Source organism: Sus scrofa, chromosome 18, assembly GCF_054392235.1.
Source record: "Sus scrofa isolate SSC_HxYL_T2T_F1_AM1 chromosome 18, Sscrofa_HxYL_maternal_Yorkshire_Landrace_v2.0, whole genome shotgun sequence".
Taxonomy (NCBI): Eukaryota; Metazoa; Chordata; class Mammalia; order Artiodactyla; family Suidae; genus Sus; species Sus scrofa.
In genome coordinates this window covers 15,337,655-15,354,692 of record NC_139400.1, presented here as the reverse complement: position 1 = coordinate 15,354,692, position 17,038 = coordinate 15,337,655, and the positions used below count along the sequence as shown (strand labels likewise).

Here is a 17,038-nt window from a genome sequence, read left to right as displayed (position 1 = left end):
GGTTCATTTCCACTGAGCCACACTGGGAATTGCCGCCACAACCCTCACTTTAACCTAAACAAGTGACACTCAGAGGCTTTATGAGTCTTGCTCATACAATGCGGTGGCAGCCTGACGCCCACAACCTTCATCTTCTGATCTCAGCCTGTGTTCTTTGCACTCTGCTTGTGCATTAATGGAAGGCACACAGGCTGAGCTGACAGTGGAAAAGGTCAACGCTGAGGGGGCTCGCAGGGGAAAACCAGCCACGCGGAGCAGATGGAAAGGTCCTCGAGTCCCTCACAGTCATAGCGAGCCCTGCAGTGATGCTCTGAGGGTGAATGGACTCACGGGAAGAGGCAGAGATGATTTTAGGGGAAGCCTAGGAAAAAAGTCCCTGTATTTTTTAATGCAGCAGGACAAGGGCTTTTGGAGTTTTTTTCAACAAAAGACAGGAAGGAGGAACAAAAGATTACAGAAAACCAAATATCTCACATTAGGGACTTTAGCTTGGTTCTATGGGAAAATGCAAAGATATGAGCTCCCTAGACTCGATCCTTTGCTATGCACCTCAGCTATCCCCTTTGGTAACGCCGAGACAATTCTCTAGGCAGAAATTCACATTCTTGTCATTATTTAGCATGTCTCATGAGGTTCTGAAGCAAATTCCTCCGCAGAAGGACTCATCTTCAGAAAGGATAAGACCTGAAAACAGGAGAGGCTGGGACTGGGTGGGAGGCTGAGTACCAGAGGGGTGTGTGTGTGTGTGTGTGTGTGTGTGTGTGTGTGTGTGATTGAGCAGTTGCTAAGGAGCAGCCTGGGCGGAGTATAGAATCACTGTCCCAGGAAACCTAGTGCCTCTGCTCTCCTCTTTGTGACCTTCAGACGCATCACTGCTGGAATCTGTCAGGACCCCAATCCGGGACTGAGGAAAGAATGGTCTCATAAGCGTGGGTACTTCAGACTCCCTGATGTAGTGGAGGAAGGAACAGGGATCCAGAATGTTAAAAGACATTGTATGAACCTCAGTGTCCATCGACAGAGGAATGGGTTAAGAAGATATGGTACACATATACAGTGGAATATTACTCAGTCATGAAAAAGAATGAGATCATGCCATTTTCAGCAACACAGACGCACCTAGAGATGATCATATTAAGTGAAGCAAGTCAGAGACAAATACCATATGGTATCACTTATATGTGGAATCTAAAATATGATACAAATGGACTTATTTACAAAACAGAAACAGACTCGCAGATGTAGAAAACAGGTTTATGGTTACCCAAGGGAAAGGGCTGGGGGGGAGGGATGAACTGAGAATGTGGGATTAACTGTATATAAAATGATAAACAACAAGGATCTATTGTATAGCACAGGGAACTGTACTCAAGGTCTTGTAATAACCTATAATGAAAAAGAATCTGAAGAGAGTATATACTATGTATATATTTATATATCTATAAACCGAATCACTTCACTGTACACCTGAAACTAACACAGTATTATAAATTAACTATACTTCAATTTAAAAAAAAACATGCAAAAAAATGAGAATGGAAAGGAAGTGGAAGTGAAAGGCACAGACTAGTATTGGGTAACAGAGTTTGGGGGTTAGAAAAAAAGAGAAGGGAGAGAAAAATGGAAGTTTTTCTGGTTTTTTTTTAGGTGGATGTAGTAACTTCCCTCTTGTCCCAGAATCACTTCTTTAATTTAATCTGCATTTACCAAATCAGGGTTCTGCAATGCAACTTTATCATGTGTCTGTTGCTCAAGAGACCCTTGCTAAAGGTCATAGTTCATACCCCTGGCCTGGAATGGACAGACACACATCAGATTGCAAACTTTTTTTTTTTTATCTTTTTAAGCAAAAAAATTCTTCTAGTTGATTTACAATGTTCTGTCAACTTCTGCTATACAGCAAAGTGACCCAGTCTCATATATATATATATATATATATATGTAGGTATGTATGTATGTATGTATGTATATTCCCTGTGCTATACAGCAGGACCTCATGGCTTATCCAGTATCAATGCATCTACGGACCCAAACTCCCAGTCCATCCCACTCCCCCCCCCCCTTAGGCCTCAAACTTTCTTTGCAGCCGCATATCCTTCTATTTGGCTACATTATAAGAGACACAGCAATAGGCATGAGGTCCTGAAAGTTGCCTTCCATGCTCTTGCCCCATGTTTGATCTCTGAGCACCATAAGGTGTCAGTTACACACCGTTTACCTGTCTGCTTCTTCCCACCCACATCATGCTTCTCCCTTCAAGCCATCATTCACGCTATTTCCTCCCATCTATCTGTCTGTCTGTCCCCAGAGCTCTCCACATATCCCATGCTTCCATCCTTCAGGGAAACCCTCCTCTGTGACCTTCTCTGCGGCAGCTTGAGTCACCGATCAAGCCTCCTCGTCTGTCCCCAGGACGCTGCCTCTTGGACTTGGCTTCTCACAGGTGTAGGTTTTGTCTTCTCATCAATATATGAGGATACTTGTAGAGATGAAGCCACACTGGTTTCTTCTGTGTGAACTGGAGTTTGGCCCTTGCCATCTGCCTCTACGTGGATTAAATCATGAGCCACTGTAGCTGCCGACCCACAACACCCTTTGAGCAGGAGTGGGGCACCCTGTGCTCGGGAAAGCTGGAAGAACAGGTCTTCAGAGAGTTAGATATTTTTAGGAGAAGATTTTATGGGCCCCATTCTTGCATCTCCTCATATCTGGAAAAACAGTAAAATCCTTCATGGGGATGTCCATCTGCTCCTTGCAACGAGTAGCAACCTTCGCAAGATCAGCAGCAAACTTTGGTAAAATGCGTGCATGGCTGCATCACCTCCTCCTTCACTTTATCACATATATCCTGATATGGGCCCTTTTCTGCCTGGGACAGTGTTTCAGAGCTGTCCTGGGCTGTGGTTAAGTTCACAAAACAAAAAGATGTTGAAGTTATCTGTGCGTGCAGCCACTCCCAAGGATGAGCTGGGGCACCCAGAAGGAACGTAGGAAGGAAACAAAGAATACTGGCCAGGATAGCTGAGCTGCAGAGCAAAGGACTGATTCCAGGAAGCCCAGACCGCTGTATTTTCCCAGAGAACCGTGCTAAAGTCCTTCACCTGAATTATCTGGTTTTCGGGAATCTTTTGTACCTATTACCTGCCTTTTGTTGAAAAAACTCCTATGCTTTCTAAATTCCCCCTTGCCTCCTCAGAGCGGGTTTTCTCAGGGCTGCCTGAGATGCTGTCTCCCAGGCTTAAGTCCTAAGTTTGCCCCAAATAAAACTTAACTCTCAACTTTTAGGTTGCGCTTTTTTTTTTTTTAAGCCGACATCTTTTTTCCCATATATCATCCTCTCTGGCATATGACCAGCACATCAGAGCCATCAGGTTCCACTTAAAGGAAGTTCATGTAAATGACTGCCTACTCAGATGGTCCCCAGAGTCATGGAAACGCACCCTCTTAACTATTTTGCAAGCTTCCTGTGTACGAAACCAGTGGTTCTCAAAGTGTGGGCCATGGACCAGCAAGCATCAGCATGACTTGGAAACTTGTCAGAAATGCAGAGTCCTGGGCTCCAGCCCAAACTTACTGAACCAGAAACTCTGGGAGGAGAGCCCAGCAATCTCTGTTTTCACAAACCCTCCAAGTGAGCCTGAGGCGTGGTCACATGTGAGGACCCCTGGGCTAAGGCATTTTCAGTAGAAGGTCTTTTATTTCTCATTAAAGCAGCTAATGGGAGACCTTCAAGGAGACAGACAAAGCACATCGGAAACAGAAATGTTTTTGGTGAGAAAGTCAGCGGTGGACCCTTCCATCTAAGATGGACCTAAAAAATAAAACATAGGAGTTCCCGTCGTGGCGCAGTGGTTAACGAATCCGACTAGGAACCATGAGGTTGCGGGTTCGGTCCCCGCCCTTGCTCAGTGGGTTAAGGATCCGGCGTTGCCGTGAGCTGTGGTGTAGGTTGCAGACGCGGCTCAGATCCTGCGTTGCTGTGGCTCTGGCGTAGGCCGATGGCTACAGCTCCGATTCGACCCCTAGCCTGGGAACCTCCATATGCCGCAGAAGCGGCCCAAAGAAATAACAAAAACACCAAAAAAATAAATAAATAAATAAATAAATAAATAAATAAATAAATAAAACATAGAAGAGCTTTGGGAAACCAGGAAATGGCCTAAATGTTCTGTGCAGGGAAAAAGCCAGAAAGCGATGGTGCCTCAAGAGATAAACCCACCTCTGTTTAGAGTTGAGTAACTCAACTTGAACCAGGCAAAGGATGCCAGGGCCCTAGGGCAGGGGTTCTCCAAGGGCGGTCCTTGGGCCAGCTGCATTAGCATCTGCTGGGAACTTGTTAGAAAGCCCACTTTCCAGGTTCCACGCAAATCCTACTCATTCAGAAACTTTGGGAATGTGGTCTAGCCATAGGTGATTGGCCCGCTCTTCAGGCGATCCCGAGGCAGGTGAAGGCCTGACAACTACCGTGCTCAGCACTGGGGCATGAGATTTACACGCGATTTTTTTCCCTTTTGATTCTGACCATCCTATACGTAATCTAAAATTTTCCCATTTTAAGATGAAGGCAAACAGGGTCAGATTTGCCTCAGGACACAGGGCTGGTCAGGGGCTGAAAAGGAAGGGAAACTGATTCCGAAACCCCCCTGAGTATGAGGAGGTGGTGTTTCAGCCGTCTGTGGTCACTGGTAGCTCTGGGTAACTGAAAATGGGAGCAGGGGTAGGAGGAAGAGAGATGCTAGCGCTAGAGCATATAGAGCAGTCTCTACCCATTCAGTGGGTGATATTTAAACCCAGGATTTCAGAGTTCCCATCGTGGCTCAGTGGGTAAAGAACCCAGCTAGTATCCATGAGGATGTGGGTTCGATCCCCGCCCTCGCTCAGCGGGTTAAGGATTTGGCATTGCCATGAGCTGAGGTGTAGGTCACAGAGGCAGCTCAGACCTGTCATTGTTGTCTGTGGCTGTATCAAAGGCCAGAAGCTAAAGCTCCAATTTGATCCCTAGCCTGGGAACTTCCATATGCTGCTGGTGCAGTGCCCCCCCACCCACCCAAAAAAAACCAGGATCTCCTAGCAAATTGGACCTGAAGTGCCTGTCTCTTTAAAAAGATCCTGAATGGAGTTCCCATCATGGCGCAGTGGTTTGCAAATCCGACTGGGAACCATGAGGTTGCGGGTTCGATCCCTGCCCTTGCTCAGTGGGTTAAGGATCCGGCGGGGCCATGAGCTGTGGTGTAGGTTGCAGACTCGGCTCAGATCCCACGTTGCTGTGGCTCTGGTATAGGCTGGCAGTTACAGCTCGGATTAGACCCCTAGCCTGGGAACCTCCATATGCTGCAGGAGCGGCCCAAGAAATGGCAAAAAGACAAAATTAATTAATTAATTAATTAAATTAAATAAAAAATAAAAAGATCCTGAGTGTCAGACCAATGGATCATGCACGACACCATACAAAGCTTCCAGCCCATCCTGAGTGTTGAGGGCTTGAACCCTTCACTCTGCTTCACCACTTCCATCTGTAATCTGCCCACTTGGACCTCCTTCTCAGTCCTTCCCTGTATTTTGTTTTCTTTGCCCAACCTCCCTCCTAGTGGAAGAACGTTACTTGAAAGAGGGGACAGCTCAGGGATAGCGGAGCTCAAGGACAGTGGGCTGGAGTTGGGCGGGGGGGGTCTGTCCCTTCGGGTCACACAAGGTGCTTTGATTTCCCCTCCTTTTGAGGACAGCACTGGCATCAGCAGCTCTCCCTCTTACGGTTTCCTTCACAGACAGAAGAGAAAGAGTTGTTTTGGAATCTTGGTTAAAATTTTTTCTTTAAAAATTTTTAAAAAACAACCCCTCCCGGAAACCAAGCTAGTTGAATTTAGAACAAGAAATGAAAATGAAAGAGGCTTCTGCAGGAAGTGGTTAGAAACAAGAGGCTAACAGGGTCCTGAGCACAGGGGAGGGTGTTTGAAAATAGATGGGGGCAGAGACCTCAGCAGTCTCACCTCAAAGTTCACAGCCAGGGCCTCTTCTCTGCCTCCCCGGACCCACAGTGGTTCAGTTTCCAGGCACTGAGGTTGTGGGTGGGCGGGTGGGGAGGCAGGGAGGTGGGAGGGAGGACATTGAGGAGGACCCCCAAAAGATGCCAAAAGGCAGATCGTGTAAAGCAGGATGAAAAACATGCTCCGAATCCATTTTCAAGCAACTCACAATTGGGGTCAACCACCCCAGGTCAATCTCCAGTGAGTTTCCATTTTTTTGTTAAAAAAAAAAAAAACCTTCAGGAGCCACATTTGACAAATCCCTGCCTCAACCCCCAGGCTCACGTCTACACAATCTGACTTTCCGCCTCTAAGTTCTAGCCCTCCTTGGCTTCTTTTAAATACCTGAGAGCTCCATGCTGTCGTTTGCCTTGGAACATGTGGCTTCTTTTTTCCTGGAAACACTTCCAATGCCTTTGCTCACTCACTTTCAAAATGATGTTCCTTTTGCTCAGAAGTCGTTTCTGACCCCCTCTCCCATTAGCTTACCTTCTCTCTTACACACACACAGTGCCCTCTGGCATTTTCCTTGGTCATCCTCACTGTGTACTAGTCTTCACTCAGCGTCAGGCTCGCCTGAGAAAAGAAGAGGCGACAGGGAAGATGAGATCCCCCAAGCAGATACAGCTAGAACCAGGGCAACCAAAGAGAGAAGAATTTGTTTTAGATATGGGTAAGATCACGCAGGAAGAAATGCAAAAAGTCTGAGTTAGCTATTAACAAAGAGAAGCCAGCAATACCTTGAATGATAAAGATGTGTCCCAAGGAGGCAAAGAAGGTTTGAGAGTGGGAAATATGTTCATATAATTGAGTGTATTATAAAGCTATGGAGCAACATAATCTTATTATCTCCTTAGCTGTTGGAAATTAATTTGGTCAAATTCAGCGTCTAATAGATGGTTAGTTTTTTATTGTAATAAATTTTTCCATCTCAGTCTCAAAGCCTGAACCGTGTTTAACTGAAAACATTGAAGGATTGCCAAAGAGTTTCCACTGTAGCTCAGTAGGTTAAGAACCTGCCTAGTACCCATGTAGATGTGAGTTTGATCCCTGGCCTCACTCATTGGGTTAAGGATCCAGCATTGCAGCAAGCTGCAGAGTAAGTCACAGATGAGGCTCAGATTTCTGTGGCTGTGGTATAGGCCAGGGGCTACAGCTCCGATTGGACCCCTATCCTGGGAACCTCCATATGCTGCAGGAGCGGCCCTAGAAAAGGCAAAAAGACAAAAAAGGAAAGAAAAAAGAAAAAAAAACAGTTCTTTGGCAGCAATTGTTTGTTTGTTTGTTTGTTTTTGGCTGTACCTGCAGCACGTGAACGTTCCCAGGCCAGGGCAGGGTTCAACCCCCTGCCACAGCAGCAACCCGAGCCACAGCAGTGACAGTGCCGGATCCTTAACCAATTGAGCCACCAGGGAACTCTGGCAGCAAGTTTTTTTTGATGTAAAACTAACAGTTCCTCACACTTTTCAGTGGACAAGTCACTAAATCCAGCCTCTTTAAAAAGATCCAGGTTGGGAGTTCCTGTTGTGGCTCAGTGGTTAATGAATCTGACTAGGAACCATGAGGTTGCGGGTTCGATCCCTGCCCTTGCTCAGTGGGTTAAGGATCCAGCGTTGCTTGAGATGTGGCGTAGGTCGCAGACGTGGCTGGGATCCCGCATTGATGTGGCTCTGGCATAGGTCAGTGGCTACGGCTCCAACTCGACCCCTAGCCTAGGAACCTCCATATGCCGCAGGAACGGCCCTAGAAAAAGGCAAAAAAAAAAAAAAATAAATAAAATTAAATTAAATTTTAAAAAGATCCAGATTGGGTTTTTTGGGTTTTTTGTTGAGGCTTATTTGTTTGTTCGTTGAGTTTTTACTTTGTTGGCTTTGTACCCATCACTTCCAGGAAACTTCGGAAGTCAAGGGTCCATCACTCCTTCCCTCCTTCAGAAGCTCACCCCCCACCTGTCAGCCCCCACGGAACAGCCACTGTGACTGGTCTTTGATTTCCCTGCCCCCTCCACTAAACCTCTTTTCTTTTTCTTTCCTTCTTTTTTATCGAGGTATAGTTGATTTAACAACATTATATTAATTTCAGGTTTACAATATAGTGATTCAAAATTTTTACAGATTCTATTCTATTAAAAATTATTACAAAATAGTGGTTATGTTTTCTGTGCTGTACATTACATCCTTGTACTTTTTATTTTATTTTACTTTATTTTTTAAGGGCTGCACCTGTGGCATATGAAAATTCCCAGGCTAGGGGTCAAATTGGAGCTACAGCCGCCAGCCTACACCACAGTAATACCAGGGTCTGAGCTGTGTCTGCGACCTACACCACAGCTCAGAGCAATGACTGATCCTTAACCCATCAAGCAGGGCTGCGATTGAACCCATGTCCTCACGGATACTAGTCAGGTTCATTACCGCTGAGCCACAATGGGAACTCCTCTTTTTTATTTTATACCAAGCAGTTTGTGCCTCTTAATCTCCTTCCCTTATCTTGCCCCTCCCCCAAACCTTCTTCCTTCTGGTTGGTAACTACTTGTTTCTTCTTTGTATCTATGAGTCTGTTTCTGTTTTGTTATATTCATTCATTCATTTCATTTTTTAGATTCCAGATATAAGTGAAAATATACAGCATTTGTTTTTCTCTGACTGACTCACTTATCCAAGCATAATAGCCTCTAGATCCATCCATGTTGTTGCAAGTTGCAGAATTTCATTCTTTTTTAATGGCTGAGTAACAATCGTGTGTGTGTGTGTGTGTGTGTGTGTGTGAGACAAAGTGACCCAATCACATGAAATCCCCTGTGCTGTACAGTAGGACCCCATTGCCCATCCATTTCTTTCCTTTTTTTTTTTTTTCTTTGTCTTTTTAGGCTGCACCCGAGGCATATGGAGGTTCCCTGGCTAGGGGTCCATTCGGAGCTGTTGCTGCCAGCCTATGCCACAGCCACAGCAATGCCAGATCTGGGCTGCATCTGCAACCTACACCATAGCTCACAGATCCTTAACCCACTGAGCGAGGCCAGAGATCGAACCCACAACCTCATGGTTCCTAGTTGGATTTGTCTAAGCTGCGCCACAGCAGGAACTCCTGCTCAGCCATTTCAAATGTAGCAGTTTGCATCCACCCGCCCCAAATTCCCCATCCATCTCACTACCTCCCCCCTCCCCCCGGCAACCACACGTCTGCTCTCCTTGGCCATGATCTGTTTCTATTTCATAGATAGAATCATCTGTGCCATATTTTAGATTTCACATATCAGTGATATCATTTGGTATTTGTCTTTCTGACTTACTCCACTTAGTATGAGAATCTCTAGTTCTATCCATGTTGCTACAAAAGACATTATTTTATCCTTTTTATGGCTGAGTAGTATTCCATTGTGTGTGTGTGTGTGTGTGTGTGTGTGTGTACACACACACACATATGTACCACATCATCTTAATCCATTCTTAATCCATTCATCTGTCAATTGTTTCCATGTCTTGGCTATTGTGCATAGTGCTGTGACGAACATAGGGGGTGCATGTATCTTTTTGTTTGTTTGTTTGTTTTTGTCTTTTTGTCTTTCTAGGGCCATACCCATGGCATATGGAGGTTCCCAGGCTAGGGGTCTAATCGGAGGTGTTGCTGCCGGCCTACACCAGAGCCACAGCAATGCAGTAGCTCTGTTTTTACTTTTTAAAAGAACCTCCATACTGTCTTCCAAAGTAGTGATACCAGTTTACATTCCCCCAACCTGCGAATCCATCACATCCTCATCAGTACCTCCTCTTGTCTTTGTGAGAATGGCCGCCCGAACAGGCGTGAGGTGGTATCTCCCTGTGATGTTGATTGGTAGTCTCCTGATGATTAGCCTTTTCATGTACCTGTTGGTGATTTGTATGTCTTCTTTGAAACAATATCTATTTGGGTCTTTTTGCCTTTTTTTTTTTTTTTTTTTTTTTTTTTTTTTTTTTTTTGCCACACCTGTGGCACATGGAAGTTCCCAGGCCAGGGACTGAATCCGAGCTGCAGCTGTGACCTATGCCACAACTGTGGCAACAATGGATCCTTAACCTGCTGTGCCATAGCAGCAACTCCTTCTTTGCCCATTTTTTAATTGAACTCTTTGTCAGGATAAACTCACGTTACCCAATAACTCTTTTTTTTTTTTTTTTTTTAATTTTAACGTCGAGGCATATGGACGTTCCCAGACTAGGGGTCCAATTGGAGCTGCAGTTACTGGCCCATGCCACGGCTCATGGCAATGCCAGATCCTTAACCCACTGAGCGAGGCCAGAGATCCAACCTGCGTCCTTATGGATACTAGTCGGGTTCATTACTGCTGAGCCACAACAGGAACTCCTCCAATAACTTTTTATAAACCAAAAATACTTTGGGTATTCTAAAGAGCCACATTTTAAGCTTTTTTATTCTTGAAAAATGTTTTTATATAGGTGCTTTACGGAATTTTATGTGTGATTTAGAAAACTGATGGGCTCGAGTTTGACAGTGCATTCTATTTGTTTTCAAATAAAACAGCAGCAGGAGGTTCCCCCTCAGTGGTTTGACAGTCTGTTTTGTTTTTGGAAGCATTGCGGATATGAAGCAGGAGACCGCACTGCAAAGGATCTGGAAGAATTCAAAACAGTGATAAGAGCGTGTGACCAACACAGCGCTGGTCCCCCGTGTCCCCGGCGCCACTGCATTTCCCAGCCTCCCTTATAAGAGATGGGGGCCCGTGATTGGGAGACAAAGCAAAGCGCACATGGCTACTAAGCAGGGATATTGAAGGTCCCATATTCTCTCTCTGCTGCTGTGGTGGACGTCTTATAAATAAGTGAAAAGGGCATCTGAATCATTTTAACGTTGACTCGGTGCATGTTCTAGACGCCTCCCCTTACGGCAGAGCTGGACAGAAAGAAAAAACGCAAGGTAAGCGGGAGCAAGTGGTTTCAAAATGCGTCCACGGCCATGACTGTTGCAATCAGACACACACGGGCCTTCTCAGCTTCCCCTTCGGCACCCTCCCCACTCTGCACACTGCCCAGTCCTGGGCCCCGCACGCGAGCCTCTTTCTGCCCAGGCAGCAGTACCTGCTCATAGGACAGTCGCAGCTACCGCGCGCGTGAGGTATCCTTCCTCCTTGGGGCTGGGAGTGCGGACGGTTTGTCTTCGGGCACACCTGCAAGCGAGGATGCAGCCCCGGTGGGAGGAGATGCAATCCACCAGCATCCTGGCCTTCCTCTCTTTCCTGTCCAATTTAAATGAGTCACACTGTGGGGTTGGTTTGGTTGGTTCATTATCGACGACAGTTCACACGACAGCAACTGACTACCCATTAAACGTTCCCATTTTAACTAATCATTTTTGAAAGAGTTTCAGACACAAGCATGGTATGTGGGGGGGTGCTTTTGCAGTGGGGAAGCTGAGTAGAGATTCAAGAGGACAGACCAGGGTTGTCACTGGTTTTTTGTTTTTTCTTCCTCTTCTGATCCAGATGGCACGTCACAGGTTTGAAAGGGGAGACATGTGTTTCAGCAGTCACTCAGGTAAGCCCCCACTCAGGGAAAGGTCTGCAGTGTTGATGTCTAGTTCCCAGTCTAGGCTCAGAAAAGGGAAAAAAAAAAATTTAAACAAACGTGCCCTGTTTTAAGGGAAACAATAGAGTGCTGGCCTTTGCCTTCAGTGAAGCCAGTTTGCAGGACCTGTAACCTTCGCGTAAGTTAGTTTACATGCTCCTGGCAAAGAGTTTCCTTAGCAAAGAGCCAGTCAAAAAATGCTAAATGGTGAGTTCCTGTTGTGGCTCAGTGGGTTAAGAACTCAACGAGTAGCCATGAGAATGTGGATTTGATCCCAGGCCTCCTTCAGTGGGTTAAGGATCCAGTGTTGTTGCAGCAAGCTGCAGTGTTGCAGCTGCAGCTCCTATGCATCAGCTCCTAGCCTAGGAACTTCCATATGCCAAGGGAGTGGCCCTAAAACGACCAAAACAAAGAAACAAACAAAAAAAGGAGCCGGGGAAAAACCAAAACAACCGAGAAAAAAAAAAAAAAACAAACAAAAAAAAACGCTATTTGGGCAGAATTTCGTCATTAACATGGGCATAGACCTAAAAAGACAGAAAAAAAAGCGCGAGTGAGAGAAACAAAACAACGGGGGAAAAAAAAAACCCTGCTATCTGGGCAGAATTTAGTCATTAACGTGTGATCGTGAGTTTTCTGTGCCTTGTCACCTTCATGTAAGCTTTCAGTTTTAAGACACTTCCCTCTGCACGGGAAAGGGAGCCACATGGCACGGCTCCTTCCTGGGATGAGGAAAATTCAAGTAGTGAATGAAGCGAATGACGTGTGTTTCTGGCTTAGAGGGAGGCGTCCTTTTTCAGAGGTGTGCTCTTCTTGGCCGAGTCTCTGGGCAAAGGCTCCCGATGGATGGAGAGGGTTTGGTGAGCGGAGAAGGAAGGAAGGCGGCGGGGTGGGCAAGGAGTGAAGGAAGAGGGACGCTGAGCCTCGGACCCAGGCGGTCCTAGAAAGCATGAGGAGGGAAGGGAAGGTGTGTGAGCAAGGAAAGCAAGAGAAAGGCGGCGGGCCTGGAGTGGGGGGGCAGGAAGGAACCCAGCACCGATGGCGAGGAGATAAGCAGAAGCCGGCGGCGTGGCAAACCCACATTCCGACTCTTTGGGTGGACTCTGAGCACATCACTAAATTTCTCCGTAAAAGAGAGGTTGTGCTTCTTCCCACCCACCTCGTCGGCTAAATGATACGGTTTTTGTTCTGCTTTTTAGGGTGCACCTGCGGCATAGGGAGGTTCCCAGGCTAGAGGTCCAATCAGAGCTGTAGCCGCCGGCCTACACCACAGCCACAACGACGCCCGATCCGGGCCGCATCTGTGACCTACACGACAGCTCACGGCAAGGCCAGATCCTTAATCCACTGACTGAGGCCAGGGATCGAACCCGCAACCTCATGGTTCCTAGTCAGATTCGTTAACCACTGCGCCACGACGGGAACGCCTAAATGCTGGTTCCTTAACTGAGTTCTGGCCTCTGTCTCAGGAAAAGCAATGGGCCAAAATGAATGCAGTCACTCTGCTAAGAAAGGGGCTTCCTGTGTACACCTGTTTTACCACATTTTGCACCTGTTTTGTATGAAAATCATGCTGTCCTTTCGAAGGAAAGAATAAGCTCTCAGCTGTTTCTTCATGAGAGAGAATACTCTCATACTGCTCATGCCAGTTTCTCCCGGGTCCATCCACGCCACACCTCTGCCCAGTCCAAGGAGCCATCTCTGGCCTTGGAACAGAGCCATGTTACCGCACCTGAGGATGGAACCCAAAGTCTTGGCTACGCAGCTGCGATCTTCAGAAAATATGCCTTTTTGGAGGTTTAGAACTGGGTGATAGAGGCAAGCATTGAATGACAAGATATGTTTCTAATTCTGTCTCACCCCCCTCCAGGATGTTTTTCTAGGATCCAACAGGGCAATGCCCTACAGACCTAGAGGAAATCCAGAGGTTTTAACCATCATTATTTTATTGGATAACGTAGTTAGCTTCTGTTTCATGAATACAATATATTGCATGATTGTCTTTTTCCAGACATTTCCTGATCATTAAAAATATTCCATTGGCATGATCAGTATGATAACAAGTAAGCTTTCTCTTTTTTTTTTTTTTTCCTCTTTTATTTTTATTTATTTATTTATTTATTTCGGCCAAGGCCTTGGCATGTGGAAGTTCTGGGCTGGGAATCAAACCTTCACCACATCAGTGGCCTGAGCTACAGCAGTGAAAAATCCAACTCCTTAACCCCCTAGGCCAACAGGGAGCTTGCACCTTTAATTTGTTTTTAATTGCAATAGAGTTGATTTATGATGTTGTGTTAGTTGCAAATGGACAGCCAGGTGATTCAGTTATACATATAAATATATCTACCCGTTCATTTTTAGATTCTTCCCCAGTAGAGTTTAGTACGAGATACTGAGTGAAGTTCCCTAGGCTCTACAGTAGATCCTTGTTGGTTATCTATTTTATGTAGAGTAGGGTGTATATTTTAATCCCAAACTCCTAATTGATCCCCCCCTTCTCCCCTTTGCTCAACATAAATTTGTTTTCTATGTATGTGAGTTTATTTTTGGTTTGGTTTTTCTTTTTTGCTGCACCAGCAGCACGTGGAAGTTCCTGGGCCAAGGATGGAACCTGTGCCACTGCAGCGACCCAAGCCACAGCAGGGCCAACAGCGAATCCTTAATCCGCCCCGCCACAGAGGAATTCCTCTGTTTTGTAAATAAGTTCATTTGGATCATTTTTGAAGATTCCACATATAAGCAATATCACATGATACTTGTCTTTCTCTAAGTAAGCTTGCTCTTAATAGGACCATACGCAGAGAATCAAGAAGCTCAGCGAGCCAGAGGATCCGAACTGAGAATCATCCTTGTGGGCAAAACAGGAACTGGCAAAAGTGCTACAGGGAACAGCATACTCGGGAAGCAAGCATTTGAGTCCAGGCTGAGTGCCCAGTCCTTGACGAAGACTTGCAGCGTGAGTCGGGGGAGCTGGAGAGGGAGAGAGATGGTCGTAATTGACACACCGGATATGTTTTCTGGGAGGGACCCCTCTGAGTCCCTGTACGAAGAGGTGCAGCGGTGCTTCTTGCTTTCGGCACCAGGACCGCATGTGCTGCTCCTGGTGACACAGCTGGGCCGATTCACCACCAAGGACGAGCAGGTGGTGCGGCGGGTGAAGGAGCTCTTCGGAGCAGATGTCCTGAGACACACAATCGTCCTCTTCACCCGCAAGGAGGACCTCGAGGGAGGCTCCCTGATGCATTACATCCACGGCTCAGATAACAAAGCCCTGAGCAAGCTGGTGGCGGCGTGTGGGGGGCGGGTGTGTGCCTTTAATAATCGTGCTAAAGGGAGCAACCGGGATGCCCAGGTGAAGGAGCTAATGGACTTGATTGAGAGCCTAGTGAGGGCGAAAAAGGGTGACTGCTATACCAATCAGCTGTACAGCCTCCTGACAGGGTCAGAATGTGGACCAGGGCAATCGGAGGAAAGATTAAAGGATCTCAAAGGGAGCTTCATAAAGTACATGGCGATCCAGAGATGTTGCACGTCTGTGGCCAAAGCAAATTGCCTAAGAAAAGCCCTAGTCCAAACAGGAATGCGTATTTTATGGGGTATGCAGGTGTTTGCCACATGGCTAATTCTGGTATTTTGTGTATTGCACAGAACATGCAGTTTATTTTACCACTTACCCTGTAGGATATGCGATTTGCTCTATAGCTTCTTGTTAATAATACCCCAAAAATTAATGATAATTTTTAGACGGACCATTGGAATGGCATCCAAGACTCCTAGGTCATAGTTCTAGATCAGTGATTCTTAACTCACTGTCACACAGTGGGTGAATCACAGTGCCTCCCCTGTAAAATCTCATCAGTGCATGTTGGAGATTCTGCAAAGTGTTTAATCGTAACATCATTGTTATTTTAGAAGTTACTGTTTGTTTTGAAAGAGCATACCAAAACCTTTTCGAAAGCTGTAAACATAAAACTCCTCTCATTTGCAAATCTCTAAATTCAGTTTTATGTTCCTGAAAACGCCTTTTCTTCTTTATACTGTTACTATTTCTAATACCAAAAATGACAATAAACAACATACAATAACAATAAAGTTCTACTGGTATAGAATTGGCATAAAATAACAGCGGTACCTAGGCTGTAAAGTTCCTGAGATCACGTCTTTAATTCTGTGCTACGGTTTTATCCTCAGAAGATGGTAATTGACACATGGCTCATTTCCGCAACGTGACAAGTTCGTGGGCAACAATCACACACAGACACATTCACACATCAATAATCCATCTTCTGTGTATCAGATTTGCTTAACATTGAAAGAGGCTCAGCCAGATCCCTGGCCCCCTCATCCCAGTTAGCGCTGAAACGTACATAGAGGCTCCATGCTTCAGATAAGAGGGTGGACTGGACGGCTATTCTGAAGCATCGTTCTGTGAAATGCAACTAGAAGCTGAACTTGTTCAAATAAACAGAATCTCTGTGACGGACAACTCACTAGAAAGTTAGGAAAAGTCCAAGGATGAAGCAAACAATACTCATAAAAAAGGATATGGAGCTGAAGCGGGAGTTGAGAGCCATGGGACCAGACAAGCATGGATGGGAGGGCTGACCCAGAGACAAATGATCAATTCCGAGATCAAGAAACTCAGACTTTGGGAGTTCCCGTCGTGGCTCAGTGGTTAATGAACCCGACTAGGATCCATGAGGATGCAGGTTCGATCCCTGGCCTGGCTAAGTGGGTTAAGGATCTGGCATTGCCGTGAGCTGCGGTGTAGGTTGCAGACATGGCTCAGATCCCGCGTTGTTGTGGCTGTGGTGTAGGCCGACAGCTGTAGCTCTGATTCAACCCCTAGCTTGGGAACCTCCATATGCATGGGTGAGGCCCTAAAAAGCAAAAAAAAAGAAACTCAGATTTTGGGTTGTTGGTAAAGTTAAAGAGCTGAATCTGGGCTCTCCGATTCCCAAACCCAAACTTATATTAAATTAGGCCCTTCCCAGGGAACTAATATTACAAATTCTTTTTTTAATGTAATGTATGTATAAGGCTGTCCTGATGTTTTATTTCTTCTTAGGCTCCTTTTGGCAAGTTGTGCTTTTCAAGACATTTTTCCATTATGTTTCAGTTGTTGAATTCATCTTCAGAAACAAAATACTTTTATGACCCCTTTAATACAAACAAGAACTACAATATTTGTACCTCTTTGAATTCTGATGTTGGTTCTTTATGATGGTCACTTTTGGTTGATTAGCCTGCCCAGAGGTTTCCTTTTATTACACTTTACAAAAATCTAACTTTGATTTTCTCCATTATATTTTCTCTGTTCCATTTTATTGCATGGTTTTAACAGTGTCTTTTACACCATGTACATTTTTCATTTTAAAAAAGTTCAACTTATCAATTGTTTCTTTCATAACCCATGCTCTTGGTGTTGTATCTAAAAAGCCATCACCAAACCCG

At 45.6% G+C, this 17,038-nt stretch overlaps 1 protein-coding gene across 4 annotated transcripts; it reads left to right on the top strand.

Annotated features, from left to right (window-relative positions):
- Positions 1 to 10,564: 10,564 nt before the first annotated feature.
- On the top strand, positions 10,565 to 15,676 carry GIMAP2 (GTPase, IMAP family member 2). Of its 4 annotated transcripts, none has more exons than XM_013990742.3 (3): positions 10,565 to 10,937; positions 11,503 to 11,554; positions 14,374 to 15,676. In XM_013990742.3, the coding sequence occupies exons 2-3, from the start codon at positions 11,503 to 11,505 to the stop codon at positions 15,366 to 15,368; spliced, it is 1,047 nt and encodes a 348-aa protein (XP_013846196.2). In that variant the 5' UTR covers positions 10,565 to 10,937; the 3' UTR covers positions 15,369 to 15,676. The 4 variants fall into 4 exon arrangements, with proteins under 4 accessions (XP_013846196.2, XP_013846197.2, XP_013846194.2 ...); XM_013990743.3 differs by lacking the exon at positions 10,565 to 10,937 and adding an exon at positions 10,999 to 11,135; XM_003134585.7 differs by lacking the exon at positions 10,565 to 10,937 and adding an exon at positions 11,367 to 11,398.
- Positions 15,677 to 17,038: the final 1,362 nt, after the last annotated feature.